The sequence below is a fragment of the Microcebus murinus genome, chromosome 17 (assembly GCF_040939455.1).
Source record: "Microcebus murinus isolate Inina chromosome 17, M.murinus_Inina_mat1.0, whole genome shotgun sequence".
NCBI lineage: Eukaryota > Metazoa > Chordata > Mammalia > Primates > Cheirogaleidae > Microcebus > Microcebus murinus.
Window position 1 is genome coordinate 58,950,506 of NC_134120.1, and position 24,378 is coordinate 58,974,883.

At 48.0% G+C, this 24,378-nt stretch overlaps 1 protein-coding gene across 3 annotated transcripts in view; it reads right to left on the reverse strand.

Moving 5' to 3' along the window:
• Nucleotides 1-10,625: 10,625 nt before the first annotated feature.
• The window catches only part of ADAMTS2 (ADAM metallopeptidase with thrombospondin type 1 motif 2), a 216,363-nt gene continuing 202,610 nt past the window's right edge, over nt 10,626-24,378 (reverse strand). For all 3 annotated transcript variants that reach the window (XM_012789959.3, XM_075993718.1, XM_012789958.3), the window contains 4 exons: nt 23,497-23,704; nt 22,208-22,337; nt 21,787-21,876; nt 10,626-13,892 (listed from right to left, as the gene is read on the reverse strand). In XM_012789959.3, the coding sequence (XP_012645413.2) occupies nt 13,435-13,892; nt 21,787-21,876; nt 22,208-22,337; nt 23,497-23,704 (886 nt within the window). In that variant the 3' untranslated portion in view covers nt 10,626-13,434. The remainder of the gene's footprint in view (nt 13,893-21,786; nt 21,877-22,207; nt 22,338-23,496; nt 23,705-24,378) is intronic.

Genomic DNA, 24,378 nt, shown 5'->3' on the forward strand with positions numbered 1-24,378 from the left:
CATAGAGCACCTTGACATTATTTGTGATTCAAATACTAGTTGCCATTGAAATGACTTTACAACAGAATAATTTATGCATGTGAGCTCTAATTTCCCTTCTAATTTTAGGTTGAATTAATTAAGAAACATCAAGTTTGCAGCAAAAGCTTATTTCCACAGCCATCCCGTGTTTAATAATAGTGGTTGAACACAACCACTATTCTTCCCGTTCAAAAAAATTTCATTCTCAGCCCTGAGCTTAAAATATTGCAGTAAAACTTTACTATTGCTAAGTCAGTGAACTGCTGTGTCTTAGAGCAAGTCAGGATATTTGACTTCTATTTCGGGAAAAAATTCACAGAACTGACAATGGTTAAGTCCACAAGAGCAAATAAAGTTCATTGTTGACACCACATGTTCAATAAGACAAATATTTTCTGTGTAGTAAATGCTGATAAATAACCCCAGGTTTTGAGCACCTTAGGTTTTCGTAAGCTTTGTAAATTTTTCCAACTAAGTCTCAGAAAGAAAACTCTGCATATTTTTACCACCATCAGTTGGGACACATTTTAGCAGATTCCATTTCAAGCTATACTAAATTAGTATTTTCTCAACTTCTTTGAAAATATTCTTGTTTGTGGTTGTTCCACACAATCTACTTATAGAGGCTAATTCTTCATTCATTTCAAATGATATTAACTCATCAAATAACTACCAAGTAGTAGCACTAACATCTGTTGACTCATCAAGAGCTAAGAAAAAACACTTAAAATCATTTGCCTTATTCTTTGACTATTGACATTGCTCACAGTGTCCTTAACTCTTCAAACAACTGATGTCACTAGTCTGGAAAATGCCTCCAGGTAGAAAATTGGGGTTATTGAGGGCTCTCGTTTTTCCCTCTCCACTCAGGGATTAGAGTTCTATGTTGCCTATTGTCTATCATCTGAAAAAATATTTTTTTCTAGAATATGGTTTCTTTCTCTTGGAAAGGCTAATCTAGTAACAGTTTTTCAATCATGTGTGGTAGTATATGTACACAGAAATAATCCTTAAATTACAATTTTGATAAATGCTATTAAGGAAAACTACAGACTATCATGAAAGCATTGAGTAAAGACTTGTTTCTACTCCAAAGCATCGTATGAGGTCAGAGTCTCCTTCCTTGAGTAAGTTTCATTAGACAGAGATCTTGGGGGAATTGAGAAACAAGACTTGTTCTGGGCAGAAAGAAGAGTGCATAAATAGGTCCCCTTCCTTCTCCCCCACTATTTTTTCTCTTTGCATTTCAGTTTCTATTGACATATCCTCAAGTTCACTGATTCTTTCCTTGACACTGTGCAGTCTGCTGATGAGCCCATCAAAGGCATTCTTCATTTCTGTTAGTGTTTTTTGTTTCCAGCATTTTCTTTTGATTCTTTTAAAGAGTTTCCATGTCTCTGCTTATATTACCCATTGATTCTTGCATGTTGTCTACTTTTTCAATTAGAGCCTTTAATATGTTAATCATTGTTATTTTTAATTCCTTATACAACTCCAAAATCTGTCATGTATGAGTCTCATTTTGATGCTTGCTTTATCTGTTGACTATATGTTTTCCTGCCTTTGGTATGCTGTGCAATTGTTTGTTGAAAGCCGAACATGATGTATCTGGTCATAGGAACTGAGGTGAAGAGGCTTTTAGTTTGAACTTTCATGTTCAACTCTAGGAGCCAGGCTGTGTTTTAATATTTGCTGTAGACACAGGTGACAGAGGCTTCAGTTTCCTCTAATTTCCATATTTGTCTGTTTAGTTTTTAGTTTTTTGAGGAACCTCTATACTGTTTTCCATAATGGCTATACTACTTTATTAATACATTCCCATCAACAGTGTATAAGCATTCCCTTTTCTTTGCATCATCACCAGCATTTGTTGTATATTTGTCATTTTGATGATAGGCATTCTAACTGGAGTTAGATAATATTTCATTGTGGTTTTGATTTGTATTTCCCTGATGATTAGTGATGTTGAGCATTTTTAAAATATATTTATTGGCCATTTACATGACTTCTTGGGAGAAAGGTCCATTCAGGTCTTTTGCCCATTTATTAATTGAATTATTTTTTTTTGTTTTTGCTATTCAGTGTTTGAATTCCTTACATATTCTAGATATTAACCCTTTGTCAGATCCATAGTTTGAAAATATTTTCTTCCATTCTGTAGGTTGGAAGAAATCTAGTCACATTGTTGACTGTTTCCTTTGCTGTGCAAAAGTTTTTTAGCTTGATGTAATCCCATTTGTCTATTTTTGCTTTTGTTCCCTGTGCTTTTGAGGTCTTACTCAAAAAATCTTTCCCAGAAGAATGTCCTGAAGCATTTCCCCAATGTTTTTTTAGTAGTTTCACAGTTTCAGGTCTTACATTTAAGTCTTTAATCCATTTTGAATTGATTTTTATTTATGGTGAAAGATGGGGACCTAGTTTCATTGTTCTGCACATGGATATCCAGTTTCCCCAGCACCATTTATTTATTTATTTATTTAAGCGTATCATGGGGGTACAAGTGTTAAGGTTACGTATATTGCCCATGTCCCCCTTGCCCCCTTGAGTCAGAGCTTCAAGCGTGTTCATCCCCCAAATGTTGCATATCTTACTCGTTGTGTTTGTATATATGCATCCCCTCCTCCCCTCTCCCACCTGCCCTACACCCGATAAATGTTATTTCTATATGTTCCCTTAGGTGTTGATCTGTTAATACCAATTTGCTGGTGAGTACATGTGGTCCCAGCACTATTTATTAATGAGACTCTCCTTTTCCCAATGTGTATCCTTAGTGACTTTACTGGGGAAAAAATTGGTTGTAAATGCATGGATTTATTTCTGGATTCTCTATTCTGTTCCATTAGTCTATGTGTCTGTTGTTCTGCCAGTGCCATGCTATTTTGTTTACTATAGTTTTGTAGTATAATTTGAAATCAGGTAGTGTGATGTCTCCAGCTTTGTTCTTTTTGTTCAGGATTGTCTTAGTTATTCAGGGTTTTTTGTGGTTTCATATAACTTTAAGGATTTTTTTTCTATTTCTGTGAAGAATGTCATTGGTATTTTGATAGGGATTGCATTAAATCTGTATATTGCTTTGGGTAGTATACTCATCTTAACAATATTCTCCCAATCCACGAGCATGAAAAATATTTCCATTTTTTAGTACCTTTAAGTTCTTTAATCAGTGTTTTATAGTTTTCCTTGTAAACATCTGTCACTTATTTGGTTAAATTTATTCATAGATATTTTACTTTTTCTGTAGCTACTATAAATGGAATTGCTTGCTTGATTTATTTTTAAGATTGACCACTGTTATTACATATAAATGCCACTGATTTTTATATGTTGTATGTTGATTTTGTACCCTGGAACTTCACTGAACTCATTACTTCTAAGAGTTTTTTGGTGGAATCTTCAGGTTTTCCTAAATATAAGTTCCTGTCATCTGCAAACAAGGATAATTTGGCTTCTTCCTTTCTAATTTGGATGCCCTTTATTTCTTTCTCTTGCCTAAGTGCTCTGACTAGGACTTAACAGTACTATATTAAATAGAAGTGGTGAAAGTGGGCATCCTTGTGTTCCAGATCTTAGTGGAAAGGCTTTCAATTTTCCCCCATTCAGAATGATATTAGCTGCAGGCTTGTCATACACGTTCCTTCTATGCCCAGTTTGTTGAGCTTTCTGTCATGAACAGATGTTGAATTTTTAAAAATGCTTTTTAAGCATCTATTGAAATGATCATACAGTTTTTGTCTTTGATTTTGTTGAGGTGATGAATTACATTTATTGATTTGCATATGTTGAACCATCCTTGCATGCCTGAGATGAATCCCATTTGATCATGGTGAATAATCTTTTTAATGTGTTGTTGAATTTCATTATTATTTTGGTGAGGAGTTTTGCATCTATGTTCATCAGGGATATTAGCATGTAGATTTTTTGTTATTGTTGCATCCTTGTCTAATTTTGGTATTTGAATGATGCTGGCCTTGGAGAATGAGTTTGGGAGTATTCCCTCCTCAATTTTTAGATGAGTATTTAATCCTTTTGGTGGGGGTATATGTGCAGGTTACTTTCTCTTCTGCCATCTTGGTGACCAGTATTCTCTAACTTTCAATATGATTTTTTGAATTATAATTTATTTAGAAGTGTGATTTTTTAAAAAATTTCAAACATGTTTTTAACTAAATTTTTAGATATTTTTTAATTTAATTACATGCAGTTATGTTCCATTAAGTACCAGTTTCAATCTATTATGCTTCCTTAATTACATATATATTTTCAGTTTTTATAAATGTTTTTTATGCATTTGAACAAAATGAGTTATTCATTTGTTGGGGGAACAGAGATATATGTGTGTTCCTTAGATCAAGCTTGTTTATTGTATTATTCAAGTCTTCTATGCATCATTGATTTTTTTTTTTCTGCTTAATTTATCAACTACTGAGAGACATGTTACTTTCTGCTTAGGATGGAAGCTTTGTCAATTTCTCCTTGAAGTTATGACAACTTTTGTTGTATTAACCAGGTTAATTGAACTTTTATATTTTTATGATATTTATTTGATGACCCTTTTCTATCCAGTAATGTTTTTGCCTAAAAGTCATTACATAGAATTATGGTCATTTATATCATAAAAATTTTAGTTTAAATTGTTTTAGGAATAAGGAAGGAATTGTCACATTTGGGTTCTTTGCTAGGAATTTAAAGGTTGGAGCATTTGTTCTCTTTCATCGGTTAAAGGTGTGTCACACATTATTGGAAATGGTACCCAGCCCAATTTCAATTGTTAGCAATAGACAACCCTATATGAAAAGTTGATAATAGAGGGTCCAGAATTTTCAAATTATGTCATTGAGGCCAGACATCCTGGTGAAAACAAATAATGCTGAGTAAAACCCAAAACTCTTGAAAGCATCAAATAGCTGAAAGGATAGGTAGAAATTCTCAGCCAACACCAGGGAGAGGGGATTAGAATTCAGAGAGGCAAACCATAGACTGACAACAGCAGCAGCCTACTTGACCTAACTGACATCTATCCAACACTCTAGCCAATAGAGTATGCATTGTTTTCAAACACACATGAACTATGGATACATTGTGAACTAGGTCATTTTAAAACTCTCAATACATTTAAAAGGGTTATGATAATAAAAAGTAAATTTTTTGACCACAGTGAAATTAAATCAGAAATAAATAACAGAAAAAAATTGGGGGATACTCAAGTATCTTGAAAATTAAAAAGAAAAAAAAACACTTTTAAATAATCCATGAATCAAAGAAGAAATCATAAATGAAATCAGAAAATATTTAAACTTAATGCAAATAAAACATATCAAAATTAATGGAATGCAGCTAAAGTAGTATATAAGGAAAAAATAGCAGTAAATGCCTATATAAGAAAATAAGAAGGATCTCAAATCAATAACATGTTTTTATGTTAAACCAGAAGAAGAGCAAACTAATTCCAAGCAAAGAGAAGAAAAGAAATAATAAAGATTAGAATGAAAATCAATGCAATAGAAAAAAGAAAACCAAGAGAGAAAAATCAGTAAATTGAAAAACCTTTAGGTAGACTAAGACTAAAAGAGAAAAAACACAAATGTGGAAATAATGATTGAAAGAGGGGATGCCACTACTGACCCTACAGCAATTTAAAGGATTATAAGAGAATACTATGAACAACTGTATGCCAACAAATTGGACAACTCAGATGAAATGGAAGAATTTCTAGAAAGATACAAACTATTATACCAAAAGTGATTCAAAAAGAAATAGAAAATCTTTATAGACCCACAGTAATTAAAGAAATTGAACTCATAATTTAAAATATGGCCACAAAAAAAGCCTGGCCCACGTTTTCACTGATGATTTCTGTCAAACATTTTTTAAAAAGCAGTATCAATTCTTCACAAACTCTTCCAGTAAAAGGAGTAGGAGGGAATACTTCCCAGTTTATTCTGTGGGTCTCATATTGCCCTGATGCCAAAGCCAACGCCATGCAAAAACCTGCAGAGTAACACCTGAAAATAAATTAATAGACAATATTAATAGGATAAAGGACAAAAGCTCCACGATCATCTCAATAGATACAAAAAAGTATTTGACAAAATCCAGTAGCCATTTATGATAAAAAAAAACTCTCAAATTAGGAATACAAATGACCTTAATCCAATAAAGTGTGTCTACCAAAAGCCTACAGCTAACACCCTAATTCATGGGGAAAAAATGGATGCATTTTCCATAGATGAAGGATGAGACAGGCGTGTCCACTCCTGCCGCATCCACTCAGGGTTGCAGGGAATTTCTAGCTAGTCCAATAATGAAAAAGAAGGAGGCCCAGATTGAAAAGGAACAAGTAAAACTGTCTTTATTCACATGATAAATGGCATGATCCCGTACATAGACAATAGCAGGAATCAATACACAAAAGCTATGGAACTCATAAACAAGTTCAGAAAGTTTGAGGTCCAAATATTAAAATATAAAAAGCAATTGTACTTTTATATATTAGCAATGAGCTATCTAAAAATTAAATCCAGAAAATTTCATCAAAGAGAATAAAATGCTTAGAAATGAATTTAACAAAAAATGTGCAAGACTCAAAAACATTATTGAGAGAAATTAAAGAAGATCTAAATAAATGGAGAGACATTTCATATCTATGAACTGGAAAACTCAATATTGTTAGGATGTCAAATCTTCCCAAATTGACCTATAGATTCATTCTAATCCTGTTCAAATTCCAGGAGGCCTTTTTGCAGAATTGATGAGCTGACTTAAAAAATTATATGGAAATGCAAAGGCCACAGAAAAGCCAAAACAATTTTGAAAAAGAACAAAATTAAAGAACTACACTTCTAGCCAGGTGTGGTGGCTCACACCTGTAATCCTAGCACTCTGGGAGGATTGAGCTTGTTTGAGCTCAGGAGTTACATACCAGCCTGAGGAAGAGCAAGACCCTGTCTCTACTAAAAATATAGAAAGAAATTACCTGGACAACTAAAAATATACACATAAAAAAATTAGCTGGGCATGGGAGCATGCCTGTATTCCCAGCTACTCGGGAGGCTGAGGCAGGAGGATTGCTTGAGCCCAAGAGTCTAGCTCTGCTGTGAGCTAGGATGAGTCTATGGCACTCAAGCCCAGGCAACAGAGTGATACTCTGTCTCAAAAACAAACAAACAAACAAACAAACAAACAAACAAACAATCTACACTTTCTGGCTTCAGAGCTTACTGAAAGCTATAGTAATCATGACAGTGTGACACCAGTGTAAGGAAAGACATAGATTAATGGAACAGAATTGATAGAAAAATTCTTAAAATTGTGATCACTTTATTTTCATAAACATGCAAAGGAAGTTTTCTAGGGAAAAGATACCCTTTTCAATGAATGAAGTTTGTTTTCAACAAATGATAATTGGATATCTACATGCAAAAAGATGAATTTAGACCTTCATGTTACACCACAGACAAAAAATAAATCAAAATGGATCATAGACCTAAATGTAACAGCTAAAACTATTAAACTTGTAAAAAAAAAACAAAAAACAAAAAAACAGGAAATCTTCATGACCTTCGGCAATTTAGTGGGGAAAGCCTTGTATTTTAAACAAATGATGGTATAGCATTTGGATATCTAGATGAAAAAAGATGAATTTGGATCCATATTTCACTTTATGTACAAAAATTAACTCAAAATATAGACACAAATGTAAAACCTAAGGATATGAAACTCCTAGGACAAAACACAGAAGAAAATCTTTGTGACCTTAAGTCAGGCAAAGGTTTCTTAGATACAACATGACAAGCACAATCCAAAAAGCGAACAAACTGATAAACTGAACTCTACTAAAATTAAAAACTTCTGCTCTTCAAAAGATACTGTTAAAAGAATGAAAAGCCACAAAACAGGTAGAAAATATTTGCAAAACATATATCTGATAAGTTACTTGTGTTCATAATATAAAAAGAATTCTCAAAATTAAATAACAACCCAGAAAGCAATATGGAGATACCTTAAAGCGATACAAGTGAATCTACCATTTGATCCAGCAATCCCATTGCTGGGCATCTACCCAAATGATCCAGTGACACTCTACAAAAAAGACACCTGCACTCGAATGTTTATAGCAGCACAATTCATAATTGCAAGGCTGTGGAAACAGCCCAAGTGCCCATCAATCCAAGAATGGATTAATAAAATGTGGTATATGTATACCATGGAGTACTATTCAGCTCTAAGAAACAATGGTGATATAGCACATCTTATATTTTCCTGGTTAGAGCTGGAACCCATACTACTAAGTGAAGTATCCCAAGAATGGAAAAACAAGCACCAGATATATTCTCCAGCAAACTGGTATTAACTGAGTAGCACCTAAGTGGACACATAGGTGCTACAGTAATATGGTATTGGGGAGGTGGGAGGGGGGAGGGGGGCGGGTATATACAAACATAACGAGTGAGATGTGCACCATCTGGGGGATGGTCATGATGGAGACTCAGACTTTTGGGGGGAGGGGGGGAAATGGGCATTTATTGAAACCTTAAAATCTGTACCCCCATAATATGCCAAAATAAAAAAAAATGTTAAATATAAAAAAAAAATAACAACCCAATAAAAACTTGGCAAAGATTGACAGATACCTCACCATATATATATATATATATATATACATATTTGTCTCATTATATGACAAATAAGGGTGTGAAAAAACATGTCCATTAACTGGTGAATGGATAAACAAATTGCAGTATAGCCGTACAGTGGAATACTACTCAGGAGTAAAAGGGAATGAACTATGGATATACGTAATAACATGTGTGAGTCTAAAAATAATTATGCTGATTAGAAGCAGAGTAGATACTGTTTAATTCCATTTTTATGAAACTCTAGAAAATGAAAACTAATCTGTAATGATACAAAGGAGACCAGTGGTTATCTGGGGATAGGAGTGAAAGGAAGGGAGATTACAAAGGGGTAGAAATAAATTTGGGGGTGATGGATGTGTTCCCTGTCTTGATTGTGGTGATGGTTTCCCATTTATATATATTTCTCAAAACTTGTCAAATTATACACTTAAATCTGTACAGTTTATTGTATGTCAGTTTTACCCCAAAACTATTTTTTAAATTGGGCATGTGTTTTGCATATCTTTGCTTTTTTATTTCATTTTTCTATGAACTTCTTTTAAGGGCATAATGAAATGAAAATTGATAGTTTGAAGGCACAGTTTGAGAATACTGTTCTAAGAATTTGCGTGTGGGAAAGAGGGTCGCTTTAAGAGCAATCACAGATTTTGGTAAGTCAAGAATGCATGTTGAAGTTCCTTGAATATTCATTAAAATAAGAGACAAACCGTATGTAGCTTCATAACTAACAGAGGGTTAAAATGGAATGGAAAAAACAGCTCCTAATCCAAAGAAAGGTGAGAAAGGAGAAAAAAGACAAGTAGAGGGCACGGAGGCAGGTGGAGGGCCTTGGTCCGAGTGATGGCATTAAATGTAACCTGCTAAATGGTCCAATAAAAAGATCAAAAATGTCAGACCTATTAAAAATTATGTTTACAAAGTACAAATAGAACACACTGGATATAGAGAATTTGAAAGTAAAGGCATAGAAGTTATATCATGCCACTACTAACCGAAAGAAACCTGATACAGCACCAGTGGACTAACATTAAGAGAAGACTTTCAAGGCAAATTATTTCTGGAAATAAAATTGGCCAGCTCATAATGATAAAAGGATGATGCCACCAACAAGATAATAGCAGTGAGAAATGTGTATGTTCCCCTAAATGTGACCTCAGCATAGTAAAATAGATTACTTTTTAAAAAGAGGGCAAAAATTGATAAAAATGCAACAGAAATAGGAGAGATAGTAAAATCCATGATCTGTGGGAGCTATTAAAATCACTTTCTGTCAAAATAATAGAAGACAACAAAGTCCGGATACAAAATATCTGAGTAACAAATTAGCAGACTTGACATAACAGGAATCCATAGAGTCCTATACCCAACAGCTGGAGTCTGTGTTCTTTAGGGGTGCATGGGAGACCACACAGCCGGGACCACGGAAGTCCCCGCCTCCCCAGCACCTGTGACAGCGACACCGGCCAGTGACACCTGAGTTTCCTCTAGAAAGGAACACGGAGTACAGGTGGACCGAATTTTGGAGTACAGGCCTCTCGGTTAAATTTGAATTTCAGAGAATCAAATTATTTCTTAGTGTGTCCCATTTTTACAGTAAAAAAGTATTTGTTGTTTCTCTGAAATTCAAATTTAACTCGGTGTCTAGCATCTTTTCTGGAAACAGAATCACAGGAGAGAGGGCTGCGGTCCGGGAGCGGGCCCTGGATGCTGCGTCTGTCCGAGTTCAAGGCTGGACCCGGCTCTGGGCTCAGTCCTGTCACGTGCAGAGCCAACCCCGTGCGAAGCTGGGAGAGGCGACCCTCTTCTGGGTGCCTCTTGCCTTCCGCACAGCCCTACCTTGAGCAGCGGTGGTGGCTCAGACTCCCTGGGGCTCCCCCACCTCATGGCCTCGCAGCTCAACCTTCTGTTCCGCCCAAGGCAGGCTGGGGTGCGGCCAAGTATAGTCAAGGTAACAAACAAACACAGGCATGATTTGCAAAAACACAGACATTTTAACTTTAATAAGTTATAAAAGTAAGTCAAATTTTACTATATAGAACAAAAATGTATTGATTGCTGTTATCAGTAAGATAAAATTTTGATTCTAGTTCAGCACCTTGATGATTCAGTACCATGGTTACCTGTCATACAGGAGTAAACAGAATCATAAATGTTTCATCTGACAAAGATGTTGCTATTGAGCACCATTTATATACTCAAAACAAACAAACAAAACCTCAAAATACAAGCGAAAGGCTTATACATGAAATTCCATGGGTTTTCCAAAAGGAGTAAATCAGAGAGCTAAATTCCAAAAATCGAACACGCATCTGCCCACAAATGAGGAGAGGAGGGACTCTCAGGCACCCCGGATGCTCTTCTGTTGCTGCAGACGGTCTGAGTCTCATGGCGTTAAGAACTCAGCTGGAAGCCACTGCTGCCTCTGGGTGCCAGGAGTCCCTCAGATGCATAAGCTGTCTCAGAAAGGCCAGGACTGTTTCCAAGCAGGTTCTCCAAGTGGTCTCAAGCTCAGTGGAGAGTTGCAGTTTCTCAGGTCCCCGTGAACACTGAGTTCCTTGGACAGAGAGACCTCTCAGGACCATCTAGCCCTAGAGACCTCTTCAGATACAGGGCTCAAGGCATTGAGATGGCACCTGGGGCCATGGCCACACTGGCCTACACTTCCCAGAGTAGGGCAGGTGCCCAGGCAATGGGCTACCCAGGGCCTCTTTGCAAAGGCTTCCAGCCCCAAAACACGAGCCCTGCTTTGCCGGGATCCAGGAAGGAGCACTCTCATCCTGACAGTGGGTAAACCGAGTAATGCTCTCTGGCTGGCGTTAGTCCTGACTTTCCTGCACGGACTGGGACAGACCCCAACAGAGACTGCCCATGAACAGCACCAGCTGTCCTGGTTTCGGCAAGTGATGGAGAGCCGCGGGCTTCACTCACTATGGAGAGGCAGGACTGCAGACGTGCTCTAGACCACATCTTGTAAAAGAGATTGTAAAAAAGATTCAAAGAGGTTTTCTCCAGTCTGGTTCTTCGGGAGACACCAGGACAGGGTGTGGGCGTGTGTGTGGTGGCGGAGGGGTGGCTAGTCACTACCTGGGGGGACAGTTAAACGTCGCACCAGCTTCTGTTCTCGCTGGCCCCCTCCCTAGCTTGTTCCCTGCCCCCCCCATTCAGACAGCAAGTGCTCTCAGCCCTTCAGCCCTCAGGAGAGAGCAGCACTGCGGGGCGTCCTGAGCGCCGTGTGCCCGCCCGCGCAGTGGGGTCCGTGAGCCGCAGCACGCAGCCTCTGGCACGCTGCGGGCCGGAAAGCTTCAGGACTGTCAGCCTGGCCCACGGAGGAGTTGCCGCGCCCCGGGTCTTCTGATTTGGAGACGCTTCAGCTGCGTGTTCATGAAATGCCAGTGCGGTGAGAGGTAACGACTAGCCACCTGTCTCCCGCCCCCACTCCTTTCCTCCTGCTTTTCTTTTTTATTTCAATCTTTCTCATAAAAGCCATTTTGCTGAAAATGGAAATCGTTAAAAGTTTCGAAAGACCGAAAGGTAAAGCAGGCTCTTGCCACCTTCCTCTAAGCATCCCGCCAAGGCCAAGCCTGGCGCTTCACTGCTGGGTCCTGGGGCCTCTTGGGGACAGAAGTGGGCCGTGGGGCTGGACAGGAGCCACCAGCAGGCAAGCGAAGCTGGTCTTCAGGAGCTAAGTGGAGCCGCGAAGCCCAGGCCTCAGGACGCCGGCCGGGGCGGCAGCGCTGGCCTCTCTGGGCAGGGAGATGTCGGGCTTTGGACAGCTCGCCGGGCTTTCCCAGCAGGCATGTGTCTCCCGCATCCTTCCGGGGCACCTGGGGAGGGAGAAGGCTCTCTGGGGACGCCCGCGGCCCGGCTGCCAGAGGGGCGCCCACAAGGCCAGGGCTAGCAGGGAGGGAGAGGCTGGGACAGCGCCCGTGCCTTCTGGGCACAGCCGTTCGGGCCACCCTCACGTCTCTAGTTACAGGGTCTCATCACCCGGGGAAAAGGACGGCCACACGGCGAGGCCAGGTCGGCGTACTCAAATGCAGTGCAACGTGAGCACCACACGAGCCGGGAGACTTCTAGTCCTCAATTAGCAAACTGCTTTAGGCCAAGCCTGAGACCAGAGTGGCAGCCTGACGTCTAAAGCCCGACAGGCTCCCAGACCCCCTGGAACACTTGGAGTTGACCTCTACAGATCGCACTTTCGCGTGTGAAAATCTAGACTTCTCCAGATGTGCTATCTGGCAAGGCCAGGGGCGGCGGAGAAGAGAGACAGATTTCACAGGGCAGCAACGACCGGAACTGACGACCAGGTTTAGATGGGCGTGGCTCTCAGGATGGTCACAGTCCCCGGCCGGCCACTGCCCTCATCCTCGCCACCTACCTGGCCCGTGAAGGCGTCTGCGTTCCTGACCTCCAGTTCGTGCTACTCATTTTGGCAACGGGTCGGCTGCTAAGTGCTTGCTCTGGGGATCGATGGGAAGTGCCCTGCGTGAGCAGGCAGGACGACGGTTCCCAGTGCCGCTCAGCAACCGGGGCCAGCGTCACCCTGCCCCTGCCCGGCAGGGTGGGACCTCTGTGTCTCGCCGCTCCACACCAGCGCCGCTGAGGAGCACGCGCTGGCCTCGCCGCCGTGTCCACATTTCTATGTCATTTCTCCTCTTTGCTTTCTCTAAGCCTTTTGGCATCAGGAATTTTGGCTTCATCTTCATGACGTAGGAGGTGCTATCCCATGGAATATCTGTATAAGCGGGGGTGCCATCGGCGCCATCTTTCTGTTTTGTTAGAGCTTCCCGAGCATCTCCTTCTTCCGCATCTCGTCAATGAGCTCTTGGATTCTTTGGTTTCTGGTCTTCTCATACGGGCTCGGTCGCCGAGGGATTAGGTTGGGCGGCTGGACTTCATCGTCCAGGCTGTGGATTTTGTAGGGTACATCTACAGCATTGGTTTCTGGGTGGTCCTCAGTGCCATTGGTCCTGGAGGCGTTGGTGGGGACCTCCAGGGGGGTGCCTGGCGAAGGCGGCACCTCCACGACCACAGTGGGGCCGGGGAGAGTGGGCATAAACACTTCGATGTCGTTGTGCTTCCCAGGCGGTGGCTGGATGCCGCCCCCCACGCTGGTGAGGTTGTCGTGCAGGTTGCAGGACTTGCAGCACAGCTTGTTGTAGCCTGGGATGGAGCAATAGCGAGACAAGACTTCCATCCTACAGAATATTGACTTGTCACCTTGGCAGTGGCTCTCTGAAAGAGAAGAGTGGGACAAGTAACCAAAGGACAGGATAAGGGGGACTCTGTCCCCCAGGGGGCAGCTTGCTGGAGAAGGCAGGACAGAGCCCAGAGGCAGCAGAGGCAAGTGAGCGCAGGTGGAAAGTCTGTGGGTTCAGTCCCCGCCCCGCCCTGCCGTGCCGACTCCCAAGCTCGTGCCTCCTCGCGCCACCCCGGCCAAGTCTGGAAGCTTCCGCATCTCAAAGTCCGACAGGGAAATGAGGCCTCTTTGTTCTCATGGGCTGGTTCCAAGCTCCCATTTTAAAGAACGGGGTTTCGTCAGATCTTCACATTTGACATCCGGGTAGTAACCCCAGTGAAATTCTGTGGCAGAGTTCAACTCTACAGTAATCTATTTAACTATAACAAAATTAAACCTAAAAAGCCAATTCTGAAAGCCAATATGGCAAACCCTACAGCCGTGGCCAAGGCCCCACTACGCCCCGCCACTCCAGGACCCGCCCTGACCCACACTGCCCAGATGGTCTTTGTAGCCCAACGTGCCTACGGGGAAATGGAAAATTGCCCGAACTTTTACGGGCTTCCTTACACTTGCCTCAGCTTACCCAAACGCCTCCTGTCCTGCCACTGCTCCTTGCACCTGGCAGCCCTCCCATTGGGCTGCCGGCCGGTGCCCAGACGAACCTGCTGCCGCCCTGGCCAGTCCTGCCCGGCAGGTGAGGCCGCCTGCCCCTGCGTGCCTCGCGCTGCCTGTGCGCGGGCCACATCCTGCCAGCTGCCCTGCCCCACGCTCGCCCCACGCTCTGTCTTCCTGAAGTCGCACCCTCCTTGCTCCCTCCTCACTCTGCGACATACAAGTCTAGATGACTGACAACAAACCACTCCATAGGACAGAATGCGCCACATGACAGGGGCATGTGACCCACTACCAATTATTGATCACTGACCGAGACGGGCCCCCCACTGCCTGCTATGCCGCTCTGCTCCCCACAAAGAGGTTTCGGACCTGGCCCACACCCCTAATGTGCCCTCCTTTTCCCACTCTCCTTATGTGACCTCATCTCCTAGGAAAGGAAGGGAGGACAGAAGGGGGGGGGGGAAGGGCGGGCATCGGACGGGAGCACACCGACAGTTGCCCTGCAACCACCGTGCACAGGCGCTGTCTGCACCCGACGCCCGCCGTGGCCTGCCCAACCCTGCAGTGACAGACAAGCAGCCCCTCCCCTCAAGGGCCAGGGGCTCTGGCATCAGGCTCCCACTCTGCACCGCCTCTGCTCAGGCCTGTCATTTCCCCCAGGCTGTGACTCAGCCAGACCACCAGCCGCAACCTCTGGAGCTTGGCGCTCTGGCGTGCAGCCTGCTGCGAGACACACGCCCCTGAGCCCCGCTGAGTGCCGGAGGCCCCCGAGACGCGGCACGTCCAGCCCAGCCCAGGGCCTCTGCTGGCGCCAGCGGCCTCAATGCATGGCCTTTCAGGCACACAGGCCAGACACCGGCGTCCTCACACCTCCTTCCCTCACTCCCAGCCGGTCACGTCCAAGTCCATCTGCGTTTCCTCCTAGACACCTGTGGGTGCGTCCATGTTCCCCTCTCTCTCCCACCTCCCTGGCTGAGCTGCCTCTTGGCCGTAACGTGGTAAGAGCCTCTGTTCTGGCCTGTCTGTATCCCTGTCCCATCTGGCTATCCTGCTCCAGTTGGAATACTGTTTTCTAACCGAAAACATGACCATGTCACACACACCCCCATTTGAAGCCCGTGACCTTTCCCCTTCACCTCTCCAGCCTCCCCAGGCCTCAGACCCCTGTTTTGTATTGAGCTCCCTTTGGCCACAGGGCCTTTGCACATACTGCACCTCCCTCTGCCTCCAGCGGCCACTCTCATCCTTTAGGTACAGCTGGAACACATCTTCCTCAGGTAGGCATCACCCGACTGCCTGAGGAGGCAAGATCCTGCCAGCACGTGGTCTCATGGTGCCATGTCTTCCCAGCAGGCAAGCTCACATGTGAGATGATTAGTTCCAGACCTTTACATTATCCTGAAAGCTCCAAGGGGCAGCACCCCAGGCTATATTTGGATGGCCCTCTAGTACCAGAGCCTAGCGCAGTCAACCAGAGGATGCATAAAGGTATAAAAGATATGAAGGTATAAATGTATAAAAAGGTATGAAAAAGACAAATATGACTGAGGAAGTCCAAAACAGGGAAATTATGGCTCTTAAACAGCAAAGCTTCATGCAGGAAGAACACGCAGAGGCGTGCACCAGCAGAGGCGTGCACCAGCAGAGGCGTGCACCAGCAGAGGCGTGCTCCAGCAGAGGCGTGCTCCAGCAGAGGTGTGCTCCAGCAGGGGAGTGCTCCAGCAGAGGTGTGCTCCAGCAGGGGAGTGCTCCAGCAGAGGTGTGCTTGAGTAGGGGCGTGCTCCAGCAGGGGAGTGCTCCAGCAGGGGAGTGCTCCAGCAGAGGAGTGTTCCAGTAGGGGCGTGCTCCATCGGGGGAGTGCTCCAGTAGAGGCGTGCTCCAGCAGGGGCATACTCCAGCAGGGGTGTGCTCCAGCATAGGCGTGCTCCAGAAGGGGAGTGCTCCAGTAGAGGCGTGCTCCAGAAGGGGAGTGCTCCAGCAGGGGCGTGCACCAGCAGAGGCGTGCTCCAGCAGAGGTGTGCACCAGCAGGGGTGTGCACCAGCAGGGGTGTGCTCCAGCAGAGGCGTGCTCCAGCAGGGGCATACTCCAGCAGGGGTGTGCTCCAGCATAGGCGTGCTCCAGAAGGGGAGTGCTCCAGCAGGGGCGTGCACCAGCAGAGGCGTGCTCCAGCAGAGGCATGCACCAGCAGGGGCGTGTTCCAGCAGGGGCGTGCTCCAGCAGGGGCGTGGACCAGCATAGGCGTGCACCAGCAGGGGTGTGCTCCAGCAGAGGCGTGCTCCAGCAGGGGCATACTCCAGCAGGGGTGTGCTCCAGCATAGGCGTGCTCCAGAAGGGGAGTGCTCCAGCAGGGGCGTGCTCCAGCAGAGGCGTGCACCAGCAGGGGCGTGCTCCAGCAGGGGAGTGCTCCAGCAGGGGCGTGCTCCAGCAGGGGCGTGCTCCAGCAGGGGCGTGCTCCAGCAGAGGCGTGGACCAGCATAGGCGTGCACCAGCAGGGGCGTGCTCCAGCAGGGGTGTGCACCAGCAGAGGAGGCTCAGCCCTGGCTCTGAGCTTTACATGGACAAAATGAGGAGGTAACATGGCTGGCCACAGGACCCAGTATGCAAAGATAAAAACAATCCCTGGCCATTCAGGAAAAGCCCAGGTCTCCCTAACACTGAGACCAAGAAACGTGCTTACGACGTGGAGTGGGGAAGGTGGGGACCTCTCAAGGAGGGGAGGGTCCAGAGATCAAGTCAAAAGGTCCTGAGATATGGCTTACAGGGCTTTTGAACCAGCAAAACACTTTGCTCAGATGAAAATCTTACACAGATGCCCAGGACAGGAAACAGGTAAAGTGAGACTATCCTGTTTGTAGGTGGGGTGAGGGGAAGGTAGGGCTCCCATCCCCAACCCCTTCCTCGCCCCCACGTCTGGCAGCCAGAGCCTGAACACGTGAACCCCCGAGCACAGCCCACAGGAGGGCTCGTGGTAAGAGCTGGGGCAGCCTCCCCCCCAGGCTTTGACAAGGGAAGGAGCCGGGCCTGATAGTGCTGGGAGAGGCCCACCTGCACACAGTGACACCTCTCCTGCGACCTGTGCCTCCTCCTTCACACAGATGACAAGAATGCCATTAAACAGTTATCATTTGTCTCCCCTGCCAGGTTGGGATCCCTGAAGACCAAGTATCACATCAGTCTAGCACAGGCGTCAGCCAACCACAGTCCACAGGCCAATTCCATCCCTCCACCTGGTTTATAAAAATAAAGTTTTATTGGAACATGGCCATGCCCATGCATTTCTTATCTATGGCTGCTTTCCCGCTACAACGGCAGAGCTGAGTGGTTGTGACAGAGACCATGTGGGTCCCAAAACCCAAATATTTATTCCCTATCTGGCCCTTTAAAGAGCATGTTGGCTGCGCCCTGGTCAAGTGCATGTCTGGGCCAGAGCTTGACATACAGGAAATGTTCAGTAAATGTCCCCTGAGTAAACGGCAATGGTCCATAGGTTGGGCTTTCCTTCCACCTTGTCTACATGGTGGATTTCTGAGCCTGATTTCCTCTGAGCAGTGAGCTGCACTGCTCTCAGTTTTTTTTTTTTCTCTCAGTTTTTAAAAATAAAAATAAGTCAATGAATGAGCAATTCAAGAAACACTGGCCAAGAGCTTGGCTGTTCTAATATCATCCTAGAAAAAATTGAAAATAATTACTAATTGCTCTTAAAAGTACACCAGTGGCCACGGAAGGTGGCTCACACCTGTCATCCCAGCACTTTGGGAGGCCCAGGTGGGAGATCACTTGAGGCCAGGAGCTCCAGACCAGTCTGGGCAACCTAGTGAGACCCTGTCTCTACAAAAAATACAAAAATTAGGCAGCCATGGTGATGCACACCTACCATCCCAGCTACTTGGAGGCTGAGGCAAGAGAATTGCTTGAGTCCAGGAGTTCGAGGCTGCAGTGTGCTCTGTCTGGTCAAGCCAGTGCACTCCAGCCTGGGTGAGACCATGCCTCCAAAAAAAAAAAAAAGTACACCAGTGGTTGTGTATTTTTAAGTATTATCAATGACCAGAGAGATGAATGTGTCCTGAGGCATTGGCTGGTGACCGCTTTCCACCAAGATAATTTTGGTTTTATAATACTTGATCTACAGCCATTCCCAGCAGCAATTAACTAGCAAGACTTTGTCTTCTTGTGAATGACAGTCAGCTGCCAAGAGTTGACATGCTTGTTGAAAACTGAAGTCATTGTGCGACACTCCCACGGTCTTGGCTGTAGCCGAATACCACCTGTATTATTATTTGCTTAGGAGTTTCCTTTAAATTAACTCCTTTTTAAACTTAAAATTTATTGTAGAAGAAAATGTTATACTACCATCGTAAAGGTGACCCTAAACATGAATACAAATAACAGTTTCAAGTCCTTTTAGTTAGTTTTAAAGTTAAACTTTGATGCATCAAACTCTCAGGAGATACTCCTGCCTGCAAAACTGACAGGTGGAGGAAAAGGAGCAGATGTGAGAGACGCGGAGGCTGGTCCCAACGGGGACTTTCCACCTGAGGTGGTGGGGAGGGAGGACAGCAGGGAAGACGCTCTGTGGGACCTCGGCCACCCTCCCGTCCCTCTGTGGAAACACTTTGTGTTTTTTCAGTAAAACAGTCGCCCATTTCACCATTCAGAAGTTCATGCACAAAAGTCACAAAAGTGAGTGACACCCTCCTGCCACATGCCTGCCATGGCACCTGGGCCTTGAGCACTGTGTCTCTGGCTCTCGCAGGCCCGTTAGAGGACAACTGCCCCTGACCCATCTCTGGGAGGCAGACTGAATGGAACAAAGGACTGGCGGACAATTTCCTTGGTGCTCCTTGTCTCTCTTAAGCTGTGAGTCCTTTTGATGACAGCTCTGGGCGGGCAGGGACCGGGGCCTGGCCCTGCGCCCCATCTGCCCCATGGTGCTGGGCTGCTCCGCACCGTGCCCTCTCATGGTCTCCCAGCTTTCTCACTCCTCCCTGGCAGAAGACTCCTCAGTGGCCCACAAAAGGGAGCAGTTAGCTTCCTACCAGCAGGACACGGCACCGGCCCCAGCTCCTGAGGTTTCTGTTGAACCCTGACCCTCTGCCTGGCCACAGCAAGCAGAGTGAACACGGCCCTGCTGCCCTGACCCTCTGCCTGGCCACAGCAAGCAGAGTGAACACGGCCCTGCTGTTCCCCAGGGTCGCGCTGGGGAGACACGGGCAGGCACAGCTGAGCACACACGCACCCGCCTGCATGTTGGCAGGCTGCCCAGCGAGTCGCCGCGGCCCTCCCCTCCCAGACCCAGACTCTCCTGGGGCTGGCCCAGCCCCCACCTGGGCCACTTGGGCACCTTTCCCTCCCCAAACAAGTAGCCTAGGGCTGAGAACTGTGCCCAGAGTCAGGGCAGGTGACTACTGACCCCGCAGTTCTGCTCCACAGGCTCTGATCCCGAAGATGAGAAGAAACCCCTCTTGGGGGCTTCTCCTGCTTGCAGACCACCTTCTCGGAGGACAGAACCCAGCCACTGCTGCAGGAGCTCGCTCAGCTCCCACATTCAACTTCAGAGTCACCCGGAGGGCCTTCCCAGTTTGTTGTCATGTTTAGAGACGTGCCGGGGGCCCGAGTACCTGCATGGGTCAGCGAAGCTACTGGAATAAGGAGCAGGCAGCCGCCGCTGCAGAGCCAACCCACAGCTCTTCAGCCTCATCCACCAGGCGAGAGAAATGAGCCATCAGCTTGCCCAACCCAAGCAAAGCGCCCAGTTTCACGGAATTTTATTGAGTTTATTTGTGGGATGCATGACAGGAGGTCTTTCCATCAGTAGTAAGAATAAAAGATCATTTTCACAGTCACTTTGGCACACGCTAACGTTGTCTCATAAAAAAACCGGAAAAGCAACAACAAAGGAACCTATGTAACACGCCATTAAACACACACAAAACACTATGAAACGTCCCTGATAAACCAGAGTGCACACAGACAGCGCGGTGCCCAGGGCGCACTGCGCCTCCCTGGCTGCCCAGCGCTCGCCCAGCTCGGCAAAGCTGCAAGTTAACAGTCGTGAGGATCAGGACGCAGCACATGCCGCTATGTACATGACAGTGGCCAGAGCCGCAGGCCGGCGGTGCTGTGGCCGGCCGTGGAGGGCGGTGCGCGCTGCGTGGTCACGCAGAGGGCTGGCCAGTGTAAGGCCCCACACAACATTGGCGCTGCTGGCCCAGCGGGTCACGCGCGACTCCCTCCCTCGGGGACCGAGCCCCAGGATGTGTGGGCGCTCAGCGAGGGGAGCGAGGCCGTCGGAAACCTTGAACTTGGCGAAAGGTGGCTGGATCCACCGGCTCCCGACACTTCCCTTGCCTCCTACCTGGACCACAACCCGCTAGGAAGCTGGCGTTAGCAGCCAAGTCTGTTACCTTTCAACTTTAAGGCATTTTCTACGTAGTTTCTCTAAGCAAAAAAGCAATAAAAATTGAGGTAATTCTGTATTTGCTCTCACTGGCAGGTGAGGCACATCCGTACCCATCTTGCTCCCGCTCAACCTATGGACCGGGTCTTGTGCACACGATGAGAAAGGCCATCGGGGCTGATGGACAGAGAATGGAAGCTGGGGACTCCCAGGTTCCCCCCAGGGACATGACCCCTGCCTGCTTCGTTTGACCTGGACCCCTGAGAGCACAGGGACGGGCGGGGGCTGTGTCAGCTGGACGCAAAGGCCGGGTGGAAGCAGCCACAGTTCCACGAGTCAGGACGCTCAGCAAAGGGTGGCAGCAGCAGCGGTGGTGGCAGCCGGAAACCCCTGGCACCGCGGGAAACCTGGGCTCGGGTCCCCGCACAGCATGGACGTGAAACCACACGCCCCAGGGACCCCTCCGGCTGCGCCCTTGGTGGGTGGCGCGAAGGGGCAGCCAGTCCCCCCACCTCTACCCTCAGTTCAGCCCGGTGGCGGGCGGCCCCATGGCGAAGTGGTCACATTCTCACTGTGGCCTCTGACCCCTCCAGCACCACGACAGATCTTTGCCCCTTTACAAGCCGTCACCAACAGGTCCTGGCCCCGACACAAGGGGCTAGAGCCCCAGGCCACGCCTCTGCCAGGCTGGCCCTGCCTGCACGGCTCTGGAGACGCCGAGCACCGAGGCCCGGGAGAGAACGGATCCACACCCACGGGCGCTCGAGTCAGGGGAGCTTTCCATAGAGAGAGAGCAGGGGGGCCCACGGCAAGCTCCACAAGGCGCAGGGCATGCACTGAAGGGCAGAGGCAGAGTTATAAACCGGGCGGTTACTTGACGAGATCTTCTGCATGGGTGAGTCGGGGTCTGGGCGGGACAGCCACTGCACCACGTAGCTCTTCTTGGAGGGGTTGGACATGTTTCCTAGAGGGAGGAGAGAGGGCTGCAGCGGCTGCGGGCAAGGGCTGGCCCAGCCTGGGCAGAGCGTGTTGTGGTGGCTGTGCTTTAGGGGCACCTGGCGCTCTGGGCTTGCCGAGTGGGCACAGTGCCGCGAGGCAGGGGGAGGTGGCTGCAGAGGTCAGGGCACATGCCACTCCCTCTGCTTCCCACCAGGTAAAGGCCCAGCCCTGGCCCAGAGGGCTCTGCTTCTCCAAGGTCACTGCGTCCAGCCACTTCTGGGGAAGAGCCAAGCCTGCCTGAACCACGCCCCCAGCCCGGACCCTGGGCTCGCTGGGGCAGGGAGCAGAGGGCTTACCAGGACAGGGGCCAAGCCTGCAGGTCCTCGCTGTCTCCGGCCGCTCCTCCTGGCAGATGCCGAAGCTGTCATCTGCGGTGCGGCACAGCACCGGCCTCTCCTGGGTGCCATTGCCACAGGTTACCGAGCACTGCGGGAGAGAGTCACCAGGCACCATTCAGTGCCCCAGGCATGGGAGCAGGTGGGGGCAGAGCGCAGGAACAGGCTGCCTTAGCCCACCGTCAGGGCATGCCCCAGTCTCCTGGGCTCTGAAGAGGACGCACACGTGTCCGTCTCTCCCAGTGGTTGAGTTAGCAGTGTCCAGAGGCTCGTGCGGGCCCCTGGGAAAGCTCTGACCAAGCCCGGGAGGCTCTGGCCCCAGCACCCCCAGACTCAAGTCTCTGCCACCAGTGCCCTCACTGACCCCACCAGCCTAGCACCCTCTCTGCCCTGCCACGCTGATAGGGAGGGGCAGAAGGAGCAGTCGTGCCCAGCCGGGCCCAAGGAGAACTTTCCAGTCCTTCCGGTGTGTGGGAGAAAGGGTTGACTCAGCAGACCTGGGTTGCTCAAACCCTGCGTATTCACTACAAGGGCCTGTTTTTAGGGCCGGCTCCTGTGAAGGTCCTGGGAATCAAGCCCGTGGAAGGTTCAGTCTGCTAAGAGTGCTTTTGCATGCGTGAGGCCTGTCATGCCATAGCAGTTGGCCCAGGTAGTTCATACCAACAGTGTGACTTATGGGGAATACCTGCTTTCCCTCTGCAGCTGAGGTGAGTCACATGGACACTAAATACCTGTGTGGCCCCCTGGCATACCAGGCCTGTGGGCCGGCTGTCCCAGCTCATGTCAGCGGCGGCCTGGCCTTGGCTGGCGCTTGGCCCCTGCCCTGAGCTGTCCCTCTGGCCTTTGAGCCCACTCTCCTTATTCTTCCCAGCATGCCTCTTAGCTCCCTCCCGCCAGCTGGGCTGGCCTTCTCGACGGCCCCTCCAGCCTCTGAGATGAGACCTAGACCTCTCACGTGCAGGAGCCCTGAACAGCCCATTGTGCCTTGGAGCCCAGGCTCCTGCTTCCTGGGATTCCAGACCCCCATGGCGCCCCGGGGCCTCCGTCTGCGCAGCGCAGACCACATTCCAGTGGGCCTCTCAGCAAAGCACCGACCACATGGCAGCCACTTGTGCCCTGAGACCCATGGGACGTGGCCCATGACAGGACTTGTGTCCAGGCCCATGTGCCAAAGTGGAATGCCCTGGCCACCTCGGTCCCACCCAAACTCAGTTTGGGGCCAAGGGTATGGAGCCAGGGGGACGGCTTACCTGGGACCAGGGCCCGGCCCGCCACCAACCTGGGCAGAGCTCACGGTTGCAGGCCCGGCGGCTCTCAGGCCGGGCGTCGTTGCAGTGCTTGGTGTGCACGGAGCGGGTGGTGTTGTTGTGCATCAGCTGAACACAGCGCACAGAGCGCACCTGCATGCCTGTCCGCCCGCAGCTCTGACTGCACGGCTCCCACTCGCCCGTGACCCACCTGCCAGGGCAGAGTGGCAAGTAGTTAGGCCCCTGTAGTCCCCGGAGAGCCAGCCCAGCTGAACTCCAGCACCAGTCCCTGCAGCCCAGCTGGACAGTGAGAACAGAGAGAAGGCAGCCTCCTCTGCTCCCTGGCACACATTTTCCTGTTCTTACAAAGCTGCCAGCCGTGCAGTGCTGCACAAGGCTCAGTTGCCCAAGGTCCTACTGAGGACGAATCTCATGCATGTCCCCCACTGGGAGACCCCTGGTGGAGCCAGTGGCTGTGGAGGACACAAGCTTCAGGAGCTTTGCCTGCCTTTTCAGGGCCCTGACCCTGCCACCTGTCCTGACCTGCCAACACCACGAATCCTCTGGCAAAGCTCCAGAGCAGTGTGGACTCTTGGCACCCTGTCCTGCACGGCCCCCGTCTGCCTAGTTACTGACCATCTTCCTGTCTCAGCGCCCTGCAAAAGGAACCTGGGCCCAGAAGTGCAGCTGGCCAAGCCCCAGGCCTGACATCAAAGCCCTGCTTAGGAGACATTACCACAGGACTGGGAGCCAGCCCTGGGCCCTCTAAGCCTCAGTTTCCCCAACTGGGCATCACCATTTGTTGTCATTTCTAAGAGGTACACCACTGCTTTAGGTTAGTAGGTCCGAAGCTGGGGTGTGCCTTCCATCCTGTGGCATCTTAGA